Below are 23,119 nucleotides of genomic sequence, written 5' to 3'. Positions count from 1 at the left end.
GCTTCACGGTCCCGCTATGTTGCAGATTTTTATTACAGTTGTTACTTTATAGTTTATACAATATGTTTGTGTTATCCATTGCTCTCTCAATATATTGTGTTTTAGGCCTGTCACGATAGTGAATTTTTTAAGACGATATATTTTCCGACAAACGATGGTATCAATGTTTTTTTTAATTCCACTGATATAATGATATTACAGCATAATAATGCAAGTAGATCCTTTTGTAAGAACAATATACTTTTAATTCTAATTCTAAGAATAATGAAAATTGACATTGTAATGTAGCACAATAAATAAAATATCCTGGATAAAAAACAAACATTTGGCACAAAAAACATACATTTGGCACAGAGTTATAAACAGTCAATGCTTTAACAGGCAATATACTGCCAATCAAGTTTCTAGTTGGTTAAAGTGCCAAGTAACAACATTAATAACAAGTAGATCAAAGCAACCTGTTTTGATTCAAGATTTGTTCTACTTTTCAAAAGTCTGCAGGATTTCCTTAAACGCTGCTTTGTCAACATGTTCAGTGGCCACTTCAGTTACAATAGTGGGTACGCTATATTGTATATAATGTGAGCATATATGCACCGTATAGACTGTCATGTTTGTATTTGCATTGTTGGGCAAAGGGTTCCATATTTGCAAGCTGACAGGAAACGGGAAATGTCCCACTGTGATTTTTTTTCCCAGCTGAAGAAATTGGCTGGGAGGGTTGTGTTTAAAATGGATTTTGTAATTTTTAGGTTTTAACTTAAGGTGTTGACTTTGTTGCGACTTCGTACAAATACGGCATACCAGCTCATTGGAGTTACCGGGGGATGGTCGCATTCATCTGGCTTGAATCCAAAACGTTCCCACATCATAGCAGTGGCGTTAGGCTTTTGGAATGAATTCCATTAATGGCGGTCAATTTTCTGTAACTGTGCAGCTCCCGGCTCGCCATCATAAAACTTAGCTTTGCATTTCAAACGCGCGCACGCACACACGTGTACACAGACGCGCACATGGCCAATTAGACGGAGGGTCCCTAAAGTCTCTAAATTATCCATAGGTGGGAATGTGAGTTTGAATTGTCATTTGTCTAAATATTTGGCCTGCGGTTGATTGGTGACCAGTCAAGAAGTACCCCACCACTCGCCCAATCAGGCTCAAGCTCCAGCTCAGCTGTGACCCTGATGAGTACAAGCAATACTGAAGATGGATGGATGGATTGATAAAATCTCAGGGACTCCTCATGGTGGCTGAGGAGAACTTTTTTTCCCCTTAATATCAAAGACACCCCACGGGGAAAAATGCTCGAACGAAGATTGGTTCTTTACAGACAGAGACCATTATGTATTTTGACAATTCACAACTAAACAAGGTTATGCTGCACGTGTATCCCAGAGAGATTTCAATCTTTAACCCTCTCCCCACTAGTCAATTTCTTGAAATCGCTGTCACCTTTTCTTGGTATCTCCCTGCCTCCTCCACCCGCTGTGTTTATACTCACGGATGCATCCGGGTATCTTGTTGTGGTTGCTCCAGGTACCGTCTGGCTGGCAGACTGTAGTCGTTAGCTCTTTGGAGGACAGCCGGTAACCACTGTTGCAAAAGTAGGTCACCCGTGTGCCGACGGAATAATCAGAAGCGAGAACACCTCCATTCACTGGCGCATTGGGCACGCCACATGACACAGCTGCAGGAAGCAAGAAGACATTTGTTGACAGACATTTATTGCGCAAACACACAGACAAGATGGATTATGCGGTGAGAAGATTCTCTGTCTGGAACAAGTCTATCAAGTCTTGCTTTCATTTGTTAGATGAAATGAAACCCAATTCCTGAAGCCTGAACACCTTTGTGGGTCATAAACATTCCATATTATTATGATAAATTATAATTAAAAGTGTTTTTCATCATTATTTCATAGTGGATTTATCTTTCATAGGGTTATGAATACCCCTCCTTGAGCTGTCACCTTATAGTGGTGGAGGGGTTTCTGTGTCCCAATGATCCTAGGAGCTAAGTTGTCTGAGGCTTTATGCCCCTGGCAGGGTCACCCATGGCAAACGGGTCCTAGTTGAGGGACCAGACAAAGCACAGCTCCAAAAACCCCTATGATGAAAAACAATTCAGGAAGAAGTTTTCCCTTGCCCCCCCTCTGGAGCCAGGCCAGGAGGTGGGGCTCAAAGGCGAGCGCCTGACCGGGCCTGCACCCATGGGTCCCGGCCGGGCACAGTCCGAAAGGGTAACGTGGGTCCCCCTTCCCATGGGCTCACCACCTGTGGGAGGGGCCATAGGGGTCGGGTGCAGTGTGAGCTGGGCGGTGGCCGAAGGCAGGGACCTTGGCGATCCGATCCCCGGCTACAGAAGCTTGCTCTAGATATGTGGAATGTCACCTCTCTGGTATGGAAGGAGCCCAAGCTGGTGTGTGAGGTCGGGAAGTTGGACTCCTGAGGTCGGGAAGTGGGACTTGGAGAAGGCGTTCGACCATGTCCCTCGGGGAGTCCTGTTGAGGGTGCTTCAGGATTATGGGGTACCGAACCCCATGGTTTGGGCTGTACGACCAGTGTCAGAGCTTGGTCCGCATTGCCGGCAGTAAGTCAGACTTGTTTCCGGTCAGGGCTGGACTCCGCCAAGGCTGCCCTTTGTCACCGATTCTGTTCATAACGTTTATGGACAGAATTTCTAGGCGCAGCCGAGGCGTAGAGGGGGTCCGGTTTGGTGGCCTCAGTACTGGATCTCTGCTTTTTGCAGATTATGTGGTTTTGTTCGCTTCATCAAGCCGTGATCTCCAACTCTCACTGGAGCGGTTCACAGCCGAGTGTGAAGCGGCTGGGATGAGAATCAGCACCTACAAATCTGAGACCATGGTCCTCAGTCGGAAAAGGGTGGCGTGCCTTTCTCCGGGCGGGGATGAGATCCTGCCCCAAGTGGAGGAGTTCAAGTATCTTGGGGTCTTGTTCAGGAGTGAGGGAAGAATGGAACGGAAGATCGGCAGGCGGATCGGTGCAGTGTCTGCTGTGATGCGGACTTTGTATCGGTCCCTTGTGGTGAAGAAAGAGTTAAGCCGAAAGGCGAAGTTCTCAATTTACCCGTCGATCTACGTTCCTACCATCACCTATGGTCATGTGGGTTGTGACCGAAAGAACGAGATCCCCAATATAAGCGGCCGAAATTAGTTTCCTCCACAGGGTGTCTCACCCTATCTCTCCCTTAGAGATAGGGTGAGAAGCTCGTCATCCGGGAGGATCTCAGAGTAGAGCCGCTGCTCCTCCACATTGAGAGGAGCCAGATGAGGTGGCTGGGACATCTGATTCGGATGCCTCCCGGACGCCACCCTGGTGAGGTGTTCCTGGCACGTCCCACCAGGAGGAGACCCCTGGGACGACCCAGGACATGCTGGAGAGACTACGTCTCTCGGCTGGCCTGGGAACGCCTCCGGATCCCCTCGGAAGAGCTGGAAAGCTACTGCCCCTGCGACCCGACCTCAGATAAGCGGTAGAAAATAAATGGATGGATGGATGAGTGTTATGAAAAAGTAAGTGAAACTTTTGCAAATTTCTGATAAATTAAATATATAGTATTTTGACATAATCAAATAGAACCAGTACAAGTAAAACCAGTGGCTCAAATACCAAGTCCAATTCAACTTTTATGTAAATTGTATAGAAGATTTAGCAGTGTTGAGGGATATATTTGCATGCCCCAAACCACGGAGCTAGTAACACTCCTTAGGTCCCTTCGAGCAGTCCAGTTTTGAGTTATTTTTACCCTTTTGCTCAGATTCGGCAACACAGAAATAAGTCCCTCCCAGTTCTATGTCAACACACCACTATTGTTTGCAGCATCACATACTGTAACTGTCTGTCCATTCAGACAGAGAAAGGAATCTGAGGATGAAAAAAATCTTAAACGTGTAGGCAACTCCCTGAAGGAGGCGATGCGATCAAGGCACAGGTTGCAACTCTGGAACTACATATGCGTAAACAATCGAAAGGGAGACCCTTCAGAGTGTGTGAAAATATGCCATATATTTTAAGTTACTTGATGTTTTAAAAAGTAAAATGCTTCCAGCACAGTACAAGGGCATGATGGCATGATATTTGCTGAATATCGACAATGAACATTAAAGGACATTTTTTTATAGTGCGTTACTACTGGGATTGTACATAAAGGTTATGCAATACAGTACTTAAGCAGTCGTGAAGTTTCCTAGCTTTGTGATATCGTGTTTTTAAAAAGATGAGCCCCTTTATTTTTATAATGTGTTTTGTTTTATGTATGGTAAACAACATATTTCAGTCAGCATCTATCCAGCGTTTTGAGAACGAATGACTCACACACAAGACCTTCCACACAGTCGTGAGTCTATACCCCTACCTAGCCTAAATCTAGGCGACAGTGACGACAGTACTTAAACCGGATTTAAATCTAGGGTTTCAAAGTGTTTATCTTTTGAACCAGGTCAGAAAGATGGGACGAGAAGAAAGAGTGCAAGGAAACCAACATAGCAGATGAGCCACACTGTATGGGAAGAATTATGCAAACAAGCAGATAATGAAATGGAGCAGCAATGGTGGCTGCAAACAGAGAAATCAAAAGGTCCATCTGCCAATATGGCCTGCAGCCATTACATTGCCCTTCATGACCCCAGGGAGAATCAATCAACATCCATTTGACTCCCGCTTGCTCACAATTCAACACATACTGATTACAAGCCTGAAAACTGTTCTTCATGCCAATTTGGGGATGAGGGTTTGCATTTGTTCCAAATGAAATTCCGTTACAAGATCAAAGGACATGGAGTGTTTTTGGAAAGTGTGTCTCCTAAATGATAAAAAACAAACAAATTCTGATTTATATACGTTACTCATACCCTCATGGACACATACTGTAGCATACATGTAGAATGGATTGTAAAGAATAAAAGGGAAGACGCTATAATTTCATCTCTCCCATGTAGAAGAACGCAGATGGACAATATTGGCATAAATATATCAGCATCATTTGCAGCTGTTTGAGTTCATGTGTTTTGGACAAGCTGTGTACAATTATTATGCTGTTGGAATACATCCCAGGTGCGAAGTGCTTTTCACTCACATTAAAGTCCTGCACATACATTCTCAATAGAGGCGGTCAGCTGCAGCAATGCAGTCACAGTGCTGAACTGACCCGTGCTTAACTGACCCCAGTCTTAGCCAATAGCTATTCCACATAATAAGGTGAATTCACATTATAGCGGATACATACCGACGCTCTACTTATGTTTACTATCTAAGGATTAAATTCATTTTCATCCAATTATTCATGAAATATTTTACTGTATTTGCATTCAGTCACAATCTCAGTTGCTGAGAAGATTTTTTTCTTCCCCACAAGGCATATTTACATGTTATATATGCACAAGTATCCAATTCAATGGATGGTGTCCCCCATCTGCTGCTGTTAGCTGCAATGTGAGTGTGGGTCTGTACGCAAGCATTAAATCAGGCACATTGAAATGCAAACATTCACATTCACACGACCCAATTAGTTGAGTGGACACAAAACAGTAGTGGACTGCATGCTAATGGACATTTAGCCAAAGTAATATGAAGAGGTAGAGATCAACAGAAAATGGGGTGGATTGATGCTTTTTTTCTTTCCAGCACAACACTGGTTGACAATCAAATGAACAGATTCAACCTTGAGGTTGTGCAGTCCCTCTCAAGCATGATGTGTAGGAGCAAGGAATACGTATGAAGTTGAAACAAATATATATATTTTTTAAAAGAGCTCACCTTGACAGGCCGGAACTGTTGCGTCCCAAGTGTAATAGCCGTAGTTGGTCTTCTTGCATACAGCTGTGCCCTTTCCAATCAGCTTGTACCCCCTGTCGCAGGCCCAGCGCACCGTGCTGTTAACATGACCCCCAGTTTGACTGACCACAAAACCGTGTTGTGGAGAGTCAGGGGTACTGCAGTAGGTCGCTAGTGGATGGAAAAGTCAAACGAGATGGGGTTGGGGAATGACAAGGCAAAGGAGAAGAGGAGAGGGGGTGAGAATGAATTGGGAGTTCACAGAGTTCACACAGGTGTTCAAATGAGTTTGTGTATGTACCAATAAAGTCAAAGGTAAGTGTTCTTTGCAAAAAAAAAAAAAAAAAAAAAAAAAATATATATATATATATATATATATATATATATATATATCACTGACTTGCTTTCATTGTAACTATTAAATATAATGGAGACATAGCATGAAAAATGAATATCTTTTGTGCCTTTTTCCATTATTACTGATGCATCTCAAATGGAAGAGGATTCCCAATTGCTTAGCACCACCTGCGTTATTAAACAGACAATTAAGAATTTATAGTCTTTTGAACTGGAGCGCAAAACAACATGCAAGCCAACTGTAATGGTCTTCTTTTTCTCATTGATTTAGAATGTAAAAATGGTAGCTATTGCATATTAGTTTCTCCCGAATAATATTTGAATGGTAACAAATAAAATACCCAGTTATATCCCCATAGAACAAGAGAAAATACTGTGTGTGACAAATACAATCAAGCATATTTATGACATGTGCAGAAAGTTGATAAATACAACCCCAATTCCAATGAAGTTGGGATGTTTTGTTAAACAAATAAAAACAGAATACAATGATTTGCAGATCATGTTCAACCTATATTTAATTGATTTCACTACAAAGACAAGATATTTAATGTTAAAACTGATAAACTTTAATGTTTTTGAGCAAATAATCATAAACTTTCAATTTTATGGCTGCAACACGTTCCACAAAAGCTGGGACGGGTGGCAAAAAAGACTGAGAAAGTTGAGGAATGCTCATCAAACACCAGTTTGGAACATCCCACAGGTGAACTGGCTAATTGGGAACAGGTGGGTGCCATGATTGGGCATAAAAGGAGCTTTCCTGAATTGCTCAGTCATTCACAAGCAAAGATGGGGCGAGGTTCACCTCTTTGTGAACAAGTGCGTGAGAAAATAGTCGAACAGTTTAAGGACAATGTTCCTCAACGTACAATTGCAAGGAATTTAGGGATTTCATCATCCACGGGCCATAATACCATCAAAAGGTTCAGAGAATCTGGAGAATTCACTGCATGTGAGCGGCAAGGCCGAAAACCAACATTGAATGACTGTGACCTTCGATCCCTCAGGCGGCACTGCATCAAAAACCAACATCAATGTGTAAAGGATATCACCACGTGCTCAGGAACACTTCAGAAAACCTGTGTCAGTAAGTTTGGCGCTACATCCGTAAGTGCACCTTAAAACTCTACTATGCAAAGCAAAAGCCATTTATCAATAACACCCAGAAACGCCGCCGGCTTCTCATTGTAAACCACTGTCATTGTTTGATTGCAGTTTGGCGACATAACATACCACGCTACTATGTAAAAGAGAAAATAATCATAAACTGGATACATACTTTGATACTCACCCACATATCTGATGTGGAACCCTCGTCGGTTGGTGCCATGGTCAGATGACCAGCGCAGCAGGAGCTGATGGCCAGTGGTGGTCAGACTGAATGGGGTCTCAATGTCACCACTAAGTGAGGCCAGGCTCTGGCTGTAGATGTTTGGACCTGGGGACAAAGACAGGAATAGGCACAAGAAAATGAAGTTCTGAATTATACTGTATCTTTGGTAAATTTAATGTCACATAACCACTTCAGATTTGTTTTTGTAAAAACAGGTACAAGGAAACAGCTGTACAAATGGTAATTTGACCATTTTATGGGGGAGGAAACACCTGATTCGCAGGCAAAATCCAGAGGCAGAACAACATCACATAAGACACATTCAAAAGCACGGCCATTGCAATTGCAGTATCTGCTGCAAAATTATCCTGCATTATTTTTTTCCTGACAGTCGTAAAAGTGGTATGTTCTGGTAATAAAGTTTTTTTTGATGGCAACACTTGAGAAACATGAATTGAACTGTTCAAAGCGCTGAAACTGAAATACAGGCCACGGAACGGACAGTGTTCAGTCTTAACAGGCTACACTGTACAATGAGCTCTGCAAACCCACCATCAAATATTTCCAAAATATCAAACTCCTTTTCTGTCTGGAAGAGTTCAAAGTGCAGTGAAATGTTGTAACCCTTCTCAACATTTATCAGCCAGGAGCACATCTGGAGGTTTGGGTAGTTTTCAGGGTAGCCTGGGCTCAGGACTACCCCCGTTGAGTCAAAACGAACCTCGTGAGCAGGACATTGGACTGAAACAGATGAACAACAAGGCAGTGTTAGAGCAGCACTGATTGAGAGAAGCACACATGAGGAAGTAAAGGCAAGGTTGGGTGAAAGAGACGAGAAAACAAAAGGTAAGAAATACTATTTGTAGTGGCATTAAGAAAAAGGAAATACAGGAATGTGCAAAAAAAATAGAATATCGAGAGAAAGTCCATTTATTTTAATAATTTCTCTCAAAAAGGGAAACATGTTACATTAGTTCACCACACACAAAGTAAAATATTGCAAGCCTTTATTTTTTCATTTTTTTAATTGTTATGGGAGAAAGACAAAAAAATAAATCAAGTATATATATATATATATATATATATACATACACACACCTATCACAATTGTTCTCACTGACCTTTTTGTCTGGAATGGTTGTTTGCATTAACCTTTTATATAAGTCATGTTCCTTCACTTGATACCCAGAAGACTACAGTAAACGTTTGTCTCCATCAAGCAAATAGAAACTAGATTGTCATTATTTCTAGTTCTCAGTTCTTTTTTATCTTCACTTTCCTACAAACATGTATCTCTAATTTGTGTCCCCTTTTTAAAAATCTAACTAATTTTAAAACTGAAAATCTCATCTGCCTCTTATGCATGCATATGTTGATCAAAACTGTTTGTTGGTTTTGAAAGATTATACAATAATCTTTCAAAACCTCTTCATGTGCTCGTTGACTGGAGGTTTAAAGTTTTCTCATCACATTTACATAACTTGTTTACTTGTCCTTAACTGGCTGTAATGTAATTGTGATGTAAAAAATGGTGCATCGACTCAATGCTCATATGTACTTGACTGAATGAATGCCAAACAAGTTTCCCAAACTCTGCATTAATTCTGCACAGTTAAGCCTAAACAAGCTACAGAGGGAACAAGAACAAAACATTTGTTTTGAATAATTAAAATATGTCAAATGAAACATGGTTGACTTATTATTGTCATAAACAACAAATATTTAATTAAGACAGCCATAAACAACTTGAGAAATTAGTTGCTCAACCTTTTTTTATGAACAGCATGGTGCTGTATGTGTTTCGCTCTCACAGTCGGAGGTTCTGGGTTTGAGTTGGTATATGTCAGTTTGATGGTGTAGATCTGATCGGTCTTTTTGCACTGCACTCGTATTGGAAGATATTCGGTGAATGCTGAATTTGTATCCACATTTGGAAGAGGTGTGATTCAGAACTGCGGATATCCAATTCTACAGTGTGCATTCCTCCCCCTTCTTTTTACACTGCCACAGCGTTTATCCTAATTGTGCCACTTGGGAGTAACAATTTGTAAATGTGTCATTTGAACCCTGCAGTGTAAATCCAGCAATCAGGTGCCCTGCGAGTGACTGGCGACCAGTAATGGGTGCATCCCGCCTCTCACCCAGTGTCAGATGGGCACAATAACTGCAGTCTAAACTAATATTTAAAGATTCAAGAAATGGGACGTGGAGAACATAAAGCAGACATTCTCGTTTGTATGCTGCGTTGCAGCCTCTCCGGGTGCCTACATTTATTTTTATTTTTTCTTTCACTCAGCACAGGCAGTATAGATATTAAAAAATATTAGAGAAAGGGAATACTGTATATTGATAAGGATTGCAACACAATGTCGGTGTGTGAAAGACACTCTGTAAAAAAGTTTACTTAGCAAAGTGAAGATGAAGTTTGAGCAATTGAAATAGTTCTTTATCAGATTTTCTGACTGGCACATTCAAATCAATAGGAATGTGAAGATAGGGAGCAATAAGTCAACAACTTATGGCTCGGGTCCAGCCTATTCTTGCACACAGCTATTGCAACAGCGCCTGGGAAATCTCCTCAAAACAAGGTGTGTTTGAGCGTGAAGGATAGCCATAGATGGACAGTTTTGTGCTAAACTCTATGCAGAAAAGGGCAATTAATAGAAGTCTTAACAGAAAACAAAGGCAGAACACTGGTGTGTTATCTGTTCCTGCCTGATCAGCAAGCTGCTGACAGGAAATGGCCCCTTTACAACCTGGTTACAGCATCCTTGTGGATGTGAATAGCAGGTCATATCATATTACGTTCAACTTTACATGTCCCAATGAGAGCAATTAGTTTTGTGTAAGAGGTGGCACAGGGACAGAACATATCCAATAAAAGAAAGAGTAATGAATTCTTGATGACATTAATGAGGCGATCCATGAAAATGTCAAGCAACAAACAACTCTAAAATAGGCTTTACTATTCTACTATAAAGCTCAAAGCAGGTAGGAAGTAGGTCTAGATTGCAATATAAAATGTGTATACCTTCCTGCATTTCTCTCCCATATAGTGTATTGTAGTATTTCGCAACTTTTTCTCAACATCAACAATGCATTTTTTTCATCATAACCTATATTGTCTGCTGAGCTGTTCACTTCTCATAGCCTTGAACAAACTACTGTATGCCTTACATAGTTTGACAAGAGGATGACTTTTGTACTGTCCACCCGCAGACTGAAAAAGAGCACATGGACACCCAGTCTGGCATTTTGACCATTTTTTTTTTCCCTGAGAGATATAACCCTCCTTAAGAAGGTAGAGCTGTGGATTGCAGCCACACTGATTTCTTAAAACCGATGGCCAATTTCGACAAGACAATCATGGCAAAAAAGAGTAAAATCACCTCGATTGGCTGCTCATAGAGTTAAATAAATAGCATTGTGATAGAGTGGTTAGCACATCCCCCACACGGTTGAGAGATTCTGAGTTACCATTTTGGCTCAGAGCCTTCTGTAAGTTTTCTCTGGGTACTCCGGCTTCCTCCCAAAAAATATGTTAGGTTAATTGTAGAATCTAATGTCATCGGTTGTATTTTTCCAATCAGGCTTTTGGTTTTACTCTGGAACAGATTTACCGTTTCATGGTGGTTCGAATTCCAACAATTGTGTACACTTTCGATTGGAAAAAAAACAAAAAAAACTTTTATGGTGTTTGTTGGATTTATCTTACCAAACATTATAATGAATAAACACAAAAGGAATGAAGACGTACCGACGCTCTACTTATGTCATTTTACTCATGAGGAGGGCGCATGGGAGATTGTTCAGGTTACAGCCTCTCAACACGCTCTAAACAATCTCCCCCGTCGCTCCTACATTTATTTGAAAATAGGAGGGTTCTACAAGACATAATGTTCTAAGCATTAAGACACAACACAAAACATAGGACCAGACGACACCTGTCCCGTCCCCGACCACATCCGATCACGTCCTTGGTCAAGGCGCCCTTCCATCAAATGTTGCTGAGTCATCTTCTTGAAGACGAAACATCTTTCTATCTAAATATTGTCCATCATACTAATGCAAGCTACTAATGCAAAATACTAATGCAAGCTAAGCAAATAAATGATAACTACTAAAATATATCTAACAGTGTTTATACTTGAAGGTTGAGTGTACTTTGTTTTGTGTTCTTGTTTGTCTACTTTGTGTACTTTGTGCGGCCTTGGGTTCCTTGAAAAGCGCTATGTAACTCCAGGTTTTTATTGTTATTATTATGATGATGATGATGATTATTATTAGTAGTAGTATTATCCCATCCATCCATTTCCTTATCCTCACAAGGGTCGCGGGTGTGCTGGAGCCTATCCCAGCTGACTCTGGGCAAGAGGTGGGGTACACCCTGAACTGGTCGCCAGACAATCCCAGGGCACACAAACAAACAACCATTCGCGCTCTGAGTTGACTGTTATGATTGCAGTCTGGAAATAACAAAAACGTGCTATTCAAACCAATAATTGTTTACAAAAGTGATTTGTAGACTGCTGAACAATGTCTACTACGTATTCCCATATACAGTATTTGACAAAACCTGCCGATCTTAAATTTTGGTTCTTTGGGCATGCAAGTTTTCAATCTTGGGTCAGCTATCTCTACTTCACAAGTGTCAATGAATTAATAAAGCTGCTGATGCCACATCTTGCTAAAAGAGACCCTGGTGGTTGTCTGATAAATGATGCATCAGCAAAGGTGCTGCAGACTGCACTCAACCTTGGCAGGCAGGTGTCAAGTGTGTGAACACCTACACACGCACTCATAACAAAACTGTGAACTGTATCAGACACATTTGAATTAATATTTGTGAGTTGTGCGCATACACCTCATGACTATATTCGAGGTGACACATTGTTAATAACATACAATACAGACTCATGATCTCAGACACAAAAAAGAACCGACCTTGACAGACTGGTGGTGGTCCATCCATCTGTAGCCGCTCTCCAAGTCGACAGGTCAGAATCTCACTGCCTACCAAGGTGAAGCCTGGCAGGCATGAGTACCGAATAATGTCCCCTGTGAGGTCATTTACACCCACAAAGGCAGAAACACACACACACACACACACACACGCACACACAGGTCAAAGCTGCGTATGGGGGAAAAAAATAAATAAAAGAAACATCCAACTCTCACATACACATTCAAGCACATGCCTCCTTCTCACCAGGACAGTCATCAAAAATACATTTTATGATGAAGATTGAAATCTAGACTTCAGGCACGTCATACAAAGCGACGAGCAGTTTTATTTCCACTTCACCACACCGACATGGCCCGCCAATGAATATAAATGACAGGATTAAAAAACAGAAGTAAAAAAAAAAGGGAAAAAAACTGATGAAAAAAAAGCAAGACACAGAATTTCAGGAATTGAGAAAAGAAGAAAACATGCGCAGACCATAATGAGACAAACCTATTTCAAAGTGGTCGTCATCAGTTAGAACGGTAGAGTTGGCAACAGGAGGGGGTGGCTGACATGTTCTCAGTTGGTATGCTGTAGGGGAGGGGACACTCATCGTAAGTGAATCTTGATTAGATCATAAATTGCTCCCATTCACTTTTCATGATCATTAAAATGAGGGACATTTTATCATAATCGAGTTCAAAATGGGTGTTTTATTCCATCCATCCATCGATTTTACATACCGCATATCAGCACTAGGGTCGCGGGCGTGCTGCAGCCTATCCCTGAACGGGTCAGCAGCCAATCGTAGGGCACATATAAACAAACAACCATTCGCTCTCACATTCTTACCTACAGGCAATTTTTGAGTTTCAAGTAACCTACCATGCATGTTTTTAGAAAGTGGGAGGAAACCAGAGGACCCGGAGAAAACCCATGCAGGCACCACACAGGCGAGGCCGGATTTGAACCCGGGTCCTCAGAACTGTGAGGCAGATGTGCTAACCAGTCTTCCACCATTAACACCAGGCTAAATAATTACTTATTCAAATGTGAAAAATTTGATTGTTAACGATATAGAAATATTGCAATTCCTCCACTTATTTTTATGAACTCTGTATTACAGCTGAATATCTAATTAGTAAGGGACATTTTCAGAGTGTCCAACAAGGTCTTCACTTTGTGGTATGAAAGGGAGAGCTACCATAATAATTCAGCACAAAGAAGCCGCTGGTACTGAAGTCACTGTGGAACTTGATGAGGATCTGATTGGCGGTGGTGGAGACGTCTTCCTGCACTGAACTGCCACTGAATTGCCCAATCTGAGGTGAGGCCTGGTCGGGTCCATCCCTGCAAAGTGAGCAAGAATAAGATGGGTAACATGTACATTTTAAACTGAAAGAGACAAGACATAAGAACACCAAGTGCTTAATTTATCAAAGGTTTACTCATGCAAAAACATATGCAAACTTGCTTGATCAAGCAAAAACATGTAGAAGCTGATCTTTTAACCAGGCACACCCATAATTGCGTCTGCCAAACTGGCAGTATTCCTGTACAGTATATTTACCACATTCTCAGAAGAGTATTTGCAAATACTGTAGATCATAGGTGTCAAACTCAAGGCCCGGGGGCCAGATGCGGCGCAGCACATCATTTTATGTGGCCCACGAAAGCAAGTCATGGTTGTCAACTTCCGTGATTTTTGCTCAAATCTGTACCCAAATTCCAAATTGTCATAATAATAAACAATAATGTTGAGATATTGCATTTTTCTGTTACCAAACCCTTCTTCTACAGTAACTTAAATAATACTTGAACAAACTATTATCCTTGTCTTCTGATTGTAAAACTAGTTATCCCTCAATTTGTTGTGTAAGGGTAACAATATGTTTTGGTGATGATTAAACATTGATATGGTTTCACTGTTCTAACGGCCGTCTGAGGGAAATCATAACGACAATGCAGCCCGAGACAAAAAAAGAGTTTGACACCCCTGCTGTAGATTAATTTAACATGCGCATTGTGATTCATCAAACCTGACACAAATTGTGATGGCTGATTTTATCTCTTCAAATACCGTCTGCATCTGAAAGTCAGGTACAAAGTGGCATGTACGGCAGTGGCAGTGTAGTGCAGCTAAAATGAAAGGTGGTGGGGATAACTTTCCTGCTTATGTTAACATTGTTTAAATCCCTCCCCCCAAAAAGTAACAATAATAATAATTGGAACATCAAGGTCTTTTGCTTTTGAGCAATGCGACTTTGGAGCTTCTCAATGATTTGAGGGCTGACTTGGAGCCAGTCACTAGAAGGAGTACTTGCAATACTCTTTCTTTGTAATAATTTCTGTGTGTCTGGGTCATTTCAGTGCTCTGTGGCATATGGTGCTGGCCTCTTTAAGAGCAGTTTTTTGTGTGTGCTGTCCCAGGTTTTAAATGCAATGTTACACAGACTGGGCAGATCCATAGAATTCACATGCACTCTGCGTGACTTAAATCAAACAGAAAAGCTTTTTTTGCAGTTGGCGGCCTACCGCAAAGTATCGGCATGATAGATTTCAGTAAGCTCATCTTCCACTAAATCTTTTAATTTCCTCCTTTCAAACTTTATTTTGTGCTTTTGGTGTTCTCCTAAATTTTCAATGGTGAAAATCATGAGAGCTACCTAAAGTCCAAAACGCTCTCCAAAATACAGTCTCCACCATTTTACACCTGTTGCCAACACCACACGCAACCAGTTAAGAGTGAACACGCAATTTAGCACCCATTATATGGGATCTTAGTAAATGTGAATCTTCTCATTCATCCAGGTCATTTCATTCTCAGGGTATTGACTCAATCGCAAGTGGACTTTTCTGGAATGTCCAGTCCAGTTGCGATTGATTCAATCTCCTGAGAACTGTTGTACAGCAACAATCTGTCTGGTGCAAAGAGACAACATTAGCTTATCAACAAATGCTAATTATAAGTTGAATGCCATGGTGACAAGGCAGTGGTGCCGCCAGGTTACTAAACACTTGCTACAGATGTTTAATTTGTTTGTTTTTCTCTCTTTTAAAATGTTGCCAATTACAGTTTAGATGCAAACAAACTTGAAGCAAAGTGACCATTTCAATCATTCTAAATTGTTTTGTACTCAATTTAAAACTCATTCACTGCCAGTCCAAATATAATTACTACATCGTGGCCAAATTTGGCCCCCTTTGACATATAGCTTGATACTAACAAAAAGGCAAGAGTCAGGGTCTATCACTCTTTCAAAAATTAGGAAAGTTAAAAGTCACTTAAATAGTTTTAGTAGTTAAATAGTTATCAGAGAATCAAAGCCCTGAATGTTGTCGGGCTGTCTTGTATGAAGCGTTTCTTAGACCGCATCTACGTTTGACAGTTGGAGCTGCAGCTCAAATTACAGGAATTTCTACCGGTCCACCGCCTGGCGGTCAGAAGAAGTGCGAAAATCGCAAGTGGCACAGTTCTGAAATGTCAGCTAAGCGTGACAGTGAAAGTGCTTTATAGATACAAACAGCTGAGATGGGCTGCCTGTGCTGGTTGGGGTCAAAGCGAAGGAAGATATTTGAGAGGAGTTCAGAGTACTTTCTGCAGCATCACTGCTTCTTCTCAGTGTGACAGTTGCGATAGTTCAGACATCTACTGTAATTACCAGACTGTCTCCAGGACACCTTTCTGTGGAGATACTGTATGGCAAGAATACAAATAGGCATTTATGGGTGGACCACATCATCAGATTGTGGACATTTACTGCTAACATTAATACAAGGCTCGAATTAAGCGGTCTGAGATTGCTATTTATGAGTCAAATTGCAAATTTTGCATGTCATAAAAAACGCTGAAAAGCAAAACTGTGAATCACAGATAGTTGTGTCCCAAAAAGAATTCCTGTGCTTGACGAACGTACGGACGTGATGACGCGATTACGTCGTCACTGAAAAGGCGGAAGTGAAGCGAAGATCGGTTGTTGGCGCGGCAAGGGTTGAAGCTGAATTGATAAGAAAAATGCAAAAACAAAAGAGAAAATAACAAAAGTGTGGGAACATTTCATACCAAAATGCAAGGCGAGCACCCGTGACATGTAATCATTGGAACACGGACCTTTCTCTCCGCCGAAGGCGCAGAGTATGACGCAGTGTCGTGGGACTCGAGAGACAAAGTGAAATGAACATACCGCAAATCAAAGAGATTGACAAGTACAGTTATAACGCAACCATAGCAAAGGGAATGTTACTTATATAGAGTGCTTAAATGTTTAGCTTGGTTTAGGTACTGCCAGTATATTATCATCTAATCTGTAAGTGGCAACATTTTGAGTCATGTAGGTGGAAAACGTGCCAAAGGTGTTCAGGTAGGAATAAGAGTAAAATGGCTCGTGTACCGAATCAGGAGAGTTTTGGTGAAGTCAGATGAAGGAAGTATTTGTTTCCTCTCGAGATTTCTTCATTTAGTTTGAACAAATTGAACACTTCCAAAACTTGGAGTAGTAAAAAGATCTTATTCCTAGTCAGCTGGTCTAAGATCATAAATGCACAGCCGTAAACCTAATGTATTCCTTCCACTTCCTCATGTGAAAGTGTGTAGGTGGAATTGAGGAGGTCTTCGTAGTATTCTCCTCACCTACTCACAACGTCTCGAGTCGAGGTCAGCAGCGCCCCATCCCCACTATACATAGAGTTGATGGTGCACTGCTTCCCCCTCCTGAGACGCCGGAAGGTGGACCAGAATTTCCTCGAAGCCGTCAGGAAGTCTTCCTCACCGAACTCCTCCCACGCTCGAATGTTTGCCTCAGCGACCACTGAAGCTGCATTCCACTTGGCCAGCCAGTACCTATCAGCTGCCTCAGGAGTCCCACAGGCCAAAAAGGCCCGATAGGACTCCTTCTTCAGGTTGACGGCATCCCTCACCGCTGGTGTCCACCAATGGGTTCAGGGGTTGCCGCCACGACAGGCACCAATCACTTTACGACCACAGGTCCGGTCGGCCGTCTCAGCAATGGAGGAGTGGAACATGGTTCTCTTTGATTCAATGTCCCCCGCCTCCCCCGGAACGTGGGTGAAGTTCTCCTGGAGGTTGGAGTTGAAACTTCTTATGAGAGGGGATTCTGCCACACATCCCGAGCAGACCCTCACAATACGTTTGGGCCTGCCAGGTCGGGCCGGCATCTTCCCCCACCATCGGAGCCAACTCACCACCAGGTGGTGAGCAGTTGACAGCTCCCCCCCTCTCTTCACCCGAGTGTCCAAGACATGAGGCCACAAGTCCGATGACACGACCACAAAGTTGATCATCGAAAAGCGGCCTAGGGTGTCCTGGTGCCAAGTGCACATATGGACAATCTTATGCTTGAACATGGTGTTCGTTATGGACAGTCCGTGATGAGCAAAGAAGTCCAATAACAGAACACTACTTGGGTTCTCATCGTGGGGCCGTTCCTTCCAATGATGCCCTTACAGGTCTCACTGTCATTACCCACGTGAGCATTGAAGTCCCTCAGCAGAACGATGGAGTCCCCAGCGGGAGCTCTCTCCAGCACCCCTCCAAGGACTCCAAAAAGGGTGCACCAAACTTCTGTTTGGTGCAAAGGCACAAACAACAGTCAGGACCCGTCACCCCACCTGAAGGCGGAGGGAGGCTACCCTCTCGTCCACCAGGGTGAACCCCAATGTACAGGCGCCGAGCCAGGGGGTAATAAGTATACTCACACCTACTCAGCGTGGGCAACCTCAGAGTGGAAGAGAGTCCATCCCCTCCTGAGAGGACTGGTACCAGAGCCCAAGCTATGTGTGGAGGTGAGCCAGACTATATTTAGTCGGAACCTCTCCACCTCGCACACCAGTTCGGGCTCCTTCCCTGCCAGAGAAGTGACGTCCCGTGCTTTGTGTGGTCCCTCACCTAGGACCTGTTTGTCATGGGTGACCCTGCAAGCCCCATACAACTTAGCTCCTCGGATCATTGGGACACACAAACCCCTCCACCACGATAAGGTGACGGTTCAAGGAGGGGGCAATATTGATAATATTATATATAGATATATAGATTATATATAGATATATATATCTATTATCTATATATATATAGATAATATGTTAATTTTGGTGCCAATTAAAAAGGATATGAACTTTTCATACAGTTTCATCTCTAATTGCATGTACAACCCCTATTCCAATGAAGTTAGGATGTTGTTAAACATAAAAACAGAATACAATGATTTGCAAATCATGTTCAACTTATTTAATTGAATACACTACAAAGATATTTAATGTCCAATCTGATCAACTATTGATTTTAGCAAGCAAATCATTAACTTAGAATTTTATGGCTGAAACATGTTCCAAAAAAGCTGGGACAGGGTCATGTTTACCACTGTGTTACATCACCTTTTCTTATCATTTCGTGTAGTTACTCAAATGTTACTCAAATGATAACCTCTTGCACTCTACAGTAAGGTTTGTGTTGGTTCCACTGAGGAATAGTACAACCCCAATGAAGTTGGGATGTTGTGTTAAACAAATAAAAACAGAACACAATGATTTGCAAATCATGTTCAACCTATATTTAATTAAATGCACTACAAAGACAAGATATGTAACGTTCAAATTGATTACCTTTATTTTAGCAAATAATCATTAACTTAGACTTTTATGGCTGCAACACGTTCCAAAAAAAGCTGGGACAGGGTCATGTTTACCACTGTGTTACATCACCTTTTCTTTTAACAACATTCAATAAACGTTTGGGAACTGAGGACACCAACTGTTGAAGCTTTGTAGGTGGAATTCTTTCCCATTCTTGCTTGACGTACAGCTCCATCTGTTCAACAGTCCGGGGTCTCAGTTGTCATATTTTACGCTTCATAATGCGCCTCACGTTTTCAATGGGAGACAGGTCTGGACTGCAGGCAGGCCAGTCTAGCACTCTTTTACTACGTAGCAGAATGTGGTTTGGCATCGTCTTGCTGAAATAAGCAGGGGTGTCCATGAAAAAGACGATGCTTGGATGGCAGCATACGTTTCTCCAATGGATTCAAGGCAGGCGGCACGATGCACGACTGGTTAGAGTGTCTGCCTCACAGTTCTGAGGACCGGGGTTCAATTCCCGGCCCCGCCTGTGTGGAGTTTGTATGTTCTCCCTGTGCCTGCGTGGGTATTCTCCGGGCACTCCGGTTTCCTCCCACATCCCAAAAAACATGCATGGTAGGGCAATTGAAGACTAAATTGCCGTAGGTGTCAATGTGAGTGCGAATGGTTGTTTGTTTCTGTGCCCTGCGATTGGCTGGCAACCAGTTCAGAGTGTACCCCACCTCCTGCCTGATGCTAGCTGGGATAGGCTTCAGCACTCCCGCGACCCTTGTGAGGATAAGCGGCTCAGAGAATGGATGGATGGATTCAAGGCACAGCAAAGAAGTGAAGCTGCACAATTTTGGGAGTCAGTGCGAATAACCATGTTTTGGTCCTCAGAAGGTCTCAAACCCTAATGGCTTGAGATACTGCTCCCACTATGTACATTGCATCTTTTAAACTATCATCGAAAATTATCAACACACATCTATTACTAATGCAACATAAAACTAACACATTTTACAGACCAAATGAAATATACTATGTGGGCGACTGTCAGGTAACAATATCACTGAGCTTTTTATGAAATGTTCTGTACCCCTGCTAATGAAATACACTTCTATAGCTGAGAAATGCGTGTAAAATTCTCAGACCATGGGGGTGGACATTTTTCTCTCAGTACAAAAGTGCCATACATCTACTTTGCATGATACATAAAGACAATTTCTTTGCAAGACGGCAGCATTTCATTACTTTCCCATTGCTGGCCTGTTCACCTGATTGATGGACATTATATGCATTTCAGCATGTGTGTGTTCTGTTAATACCTCATGTTAAAAAACAGTCTTACTGCAGTTTCATTTCAGAGTGATCAGCAAAATGGGAGACAACTGTCAGGGAAGTGAAATGAAATGTGGCCATCAGGGGACATTTTGTTTGTGTGGGTGTTTTATGTATTCATTTGAAAGAAAAAGCACTGTCCAACGATTCCCTTCTTATATACAATGTATTGTATAACCTATAGATGATTGGAGGCATATTTGTTGTCCGTCTAACATGCAGGCAGCTTCATGGTTGTCTGAGACTTACTGGACCACAGAGAAGCTTCAGGGAGGTAAAGGGAGATGGAGTGGCAGCTACTGGAAAGATGGTACACATTTGTTGTACTGTGTCTCCCAAGATCAGACACAGTTCATGATAACAGGAGTAAACCTAGTAAGACAGCCTGTTTTCATGCTGTCGCACATCTTTCATTTAGTTCCCGTCATGTTCATATTAAACATCCGCCAAGCGCTTAGTTCACTGAGGACGTGATTTATCTGATATCCTAAGTTTAAAATGGAACCTGTGAGAAAATACAATGTAAATACAAATTTAAACATACATACTGTACATGCACATATTTTCCATACCGCTTTCCTCACTAGGGTCGCGGGTGTGCCAGAGCCTATCCCAGCTATCTTCGGGCAAGAGGTGGGGTACACCCTGAACTGGTCGCCAGCCAATCGCAGGGCACATATAAAAAAACGACCATTCACACTCACATTCACACCTACGGCCAATTTAGAGTCTTCAATTAACATACCACGCATGTTTTTGGTATGAGGGTGAGGTCTGTGATTTGAACCCGGGTGTTCAGAACTGTGAGGAAAATGTCAAACGCCATTTCATGTATAAATTTGGATAAACGTTTAACCAACCATGTGTGCAACGTAGGTCAAAGGTCAGCTCTACTCAAAGAAATTATCAACTTTTTCAAAGATTCAGCGATGAGTTTTCAGCAGTTTCTATTCCCGACCAAGATCCCCATTAATTCACCAATTAAAGGTTAGGTCAAATGTCATATCATTTGGAATGTGTTTCTTGTCACAGTTTTAATCAGTGCTAATCAGTGATTGTTTCACATTCTCGCAGAATTTGCAGCTCTATTTCTAGCCAAAGAACAGAAAAAGTCCTCTTTTTGACATTTGAGTGAGAGAGGAAAGTGGAAGAGACAGAGAAAGATAAGGAGAAAGCGAGAGCGGGAGAGAACTTACCACACAGTGATGTAGTCATAGATAGGCTCAGTATTGATAATGGAAAAATTGATGTAGATGCCATAACCAGGAGGTACTCTGACAGTCCACATGCAGTCCTGGAAGTGGGGGTATTCAGCTGGGTGTCCAGGAGAGTAAATTTTGCCATTCATTGATGTTACATTCCCACCACAGAGAGCTGGAAGTACATAGAAAATTTTTTTTAGTTTTAGTCAAACTGCTAATAATGTTGAAAATTAAGCATAGCAGCAGGTTGTTGGGCTATCAAGGAGGAATTTAGTATAGAAAGTCACTTGTCACAAAACAACTGCAGGCGATGGCTGCTACTAGTGGCTGTGAATATGATGACGCAAAGTGGTTCTGACATTAAAATGTTCTGTCATAGTCATACAGAGAGAATGTGTTAAACTTTTACATTTAACTGGGACTAAAAGCCAAAACACTGCCCTGGAGACAATGTTGCTTCTCTATTACAGACAAAACATCCACATTGTAATCTCAACAGAAAAAGTAGCTGCTTTCACAATGGTTTCTTGGTAAATTGGTGTATCAAAGGCATAAAAGTAGAGCTGGAATTTGCCTGTCACTTCTAGACAGAATTCACAGAAGAGTTACATTTCTGAGTCTGCATTCATACAGCCTATGCAGCTCGGCGCACTGAGGAAATTAGATGATTGGAGATGTCAGAGCAACAGCTACAAATGGTTTCAACAAAAGGGTGTGGGCATTGAGTGTAGGTGTTAAACTAAACACTCACACACTGGTGACGTTCCAACTGTTTAAATTTGTGGGTTGATTTCAGCTCCCCCATCCTGGATTGGTACCTTGCACATAGGACAGTGAGCTGGTATAAAGACAGACAGCTTTAATGGCTCCTGTCCAAGGGGCTAATGTGGCGCCATACAGAGCAAGGGGAAAACTGTTTACCCACAGCCCCCTTAAAGCACCAAACTATGTTGTAAACCTTAAAAGTACCTAATGTGGCGCCATACAGAGCAAGAGGAAAACTGTTTACCCCCAGCCCCCTTAAAGCACCAAACTATGTTGTAAACCTTAAAAGTACTAGTGTATTTCATGGGATCTCCTAAGAAGATTAGGGGGTGTCATAATATATCAACCCTGGCCAACATACGAGGATTCACCTTGAAATTTAAGAGAGTCGGGCTTGATTGGCCTTGCAATAAAGAGTTGCAAATGGCTCATATATCATTATAATAGGGTGTTATCAGTTTATAGTGCAATAAACATGTGCTATGTGGGTGGTAAAAGTGTGTGAGACGCCCAAGTGTGCACAAAAAAAGAAATTAAGACTGGAAGCAATCTGTGGTTGCAGTTGGTAATGACAACAAAAGGATTTTATTGAAGATGCTTGACAATCACCTTCACAGCGAGGTATGGGGTGATTCCAGTTTCTGCTGACTCCGTGCAGACAAGTGAGTGAAGCCTCCCCAAGCAAAGTATAACCCGGGAGGCACTCAAAGGTAATGGTCATCCCCACACTGTAGTCTTGGCCGATCACTCTACCATTACGGAATGGGTGTGGATCCGGGCACCTTTGGAGCTCATACGCTGTCAATGA

General features: G+C 42.0%; 1 protein-coding gene across 1 annotated transcript in view; it reads right to left on the bottom strand.

Moving 5' to 3' along the window:
• LOC133401234 (CUB and sushi domain-containing protein 3-like) overlaps window positions 1-23,119 on the bottom strand; it is a 260,580-nt gene that overhangs the window by 67,279 nt on the left and 170,182 nt on the right. The window contains 9 exon segments of the mRNA XM_061673947.1: window positions 1,502-1,687; window positions 5,775-5,963; window positions 7,444-7,590; window positions 8,038-8,226; window positions 12,430-12,543; window positions 12,944-13,024; window positions 13,638-13,783; window positions 21,541-21,718; window positions 22,921-23,109. Coding sequence (XP_061529931.1) covers window positions 1,502-1,687; window positions 5,775-5,963; window positions 7,444-7,590; window positions 8,038-8,226; window positions 12,430-12,543; window positions 12,944-13,024; window positions 13,638-13,783; window positions 21,541-21,718; window positions 22,921-23,109 — 1,419 coding nt within the window.

This window comes from Phycodurus eques, chromosome 4 (assembly GCF_024500275.1).
Source record: "Phycodurus eques isolate BA_2022a chromosome 4, UOR_Pequ_1.1, whole genome shotgun sequence".
NCBI lineage: Eukaryota > Metazoa > Chordata > Actinopteri > Syngnathiformes > Syngnathidae > Phycodurus > Phycodurus eques.
This window is presented reverse-complemented; position numbering and strand designations above follow the sequence as displayed.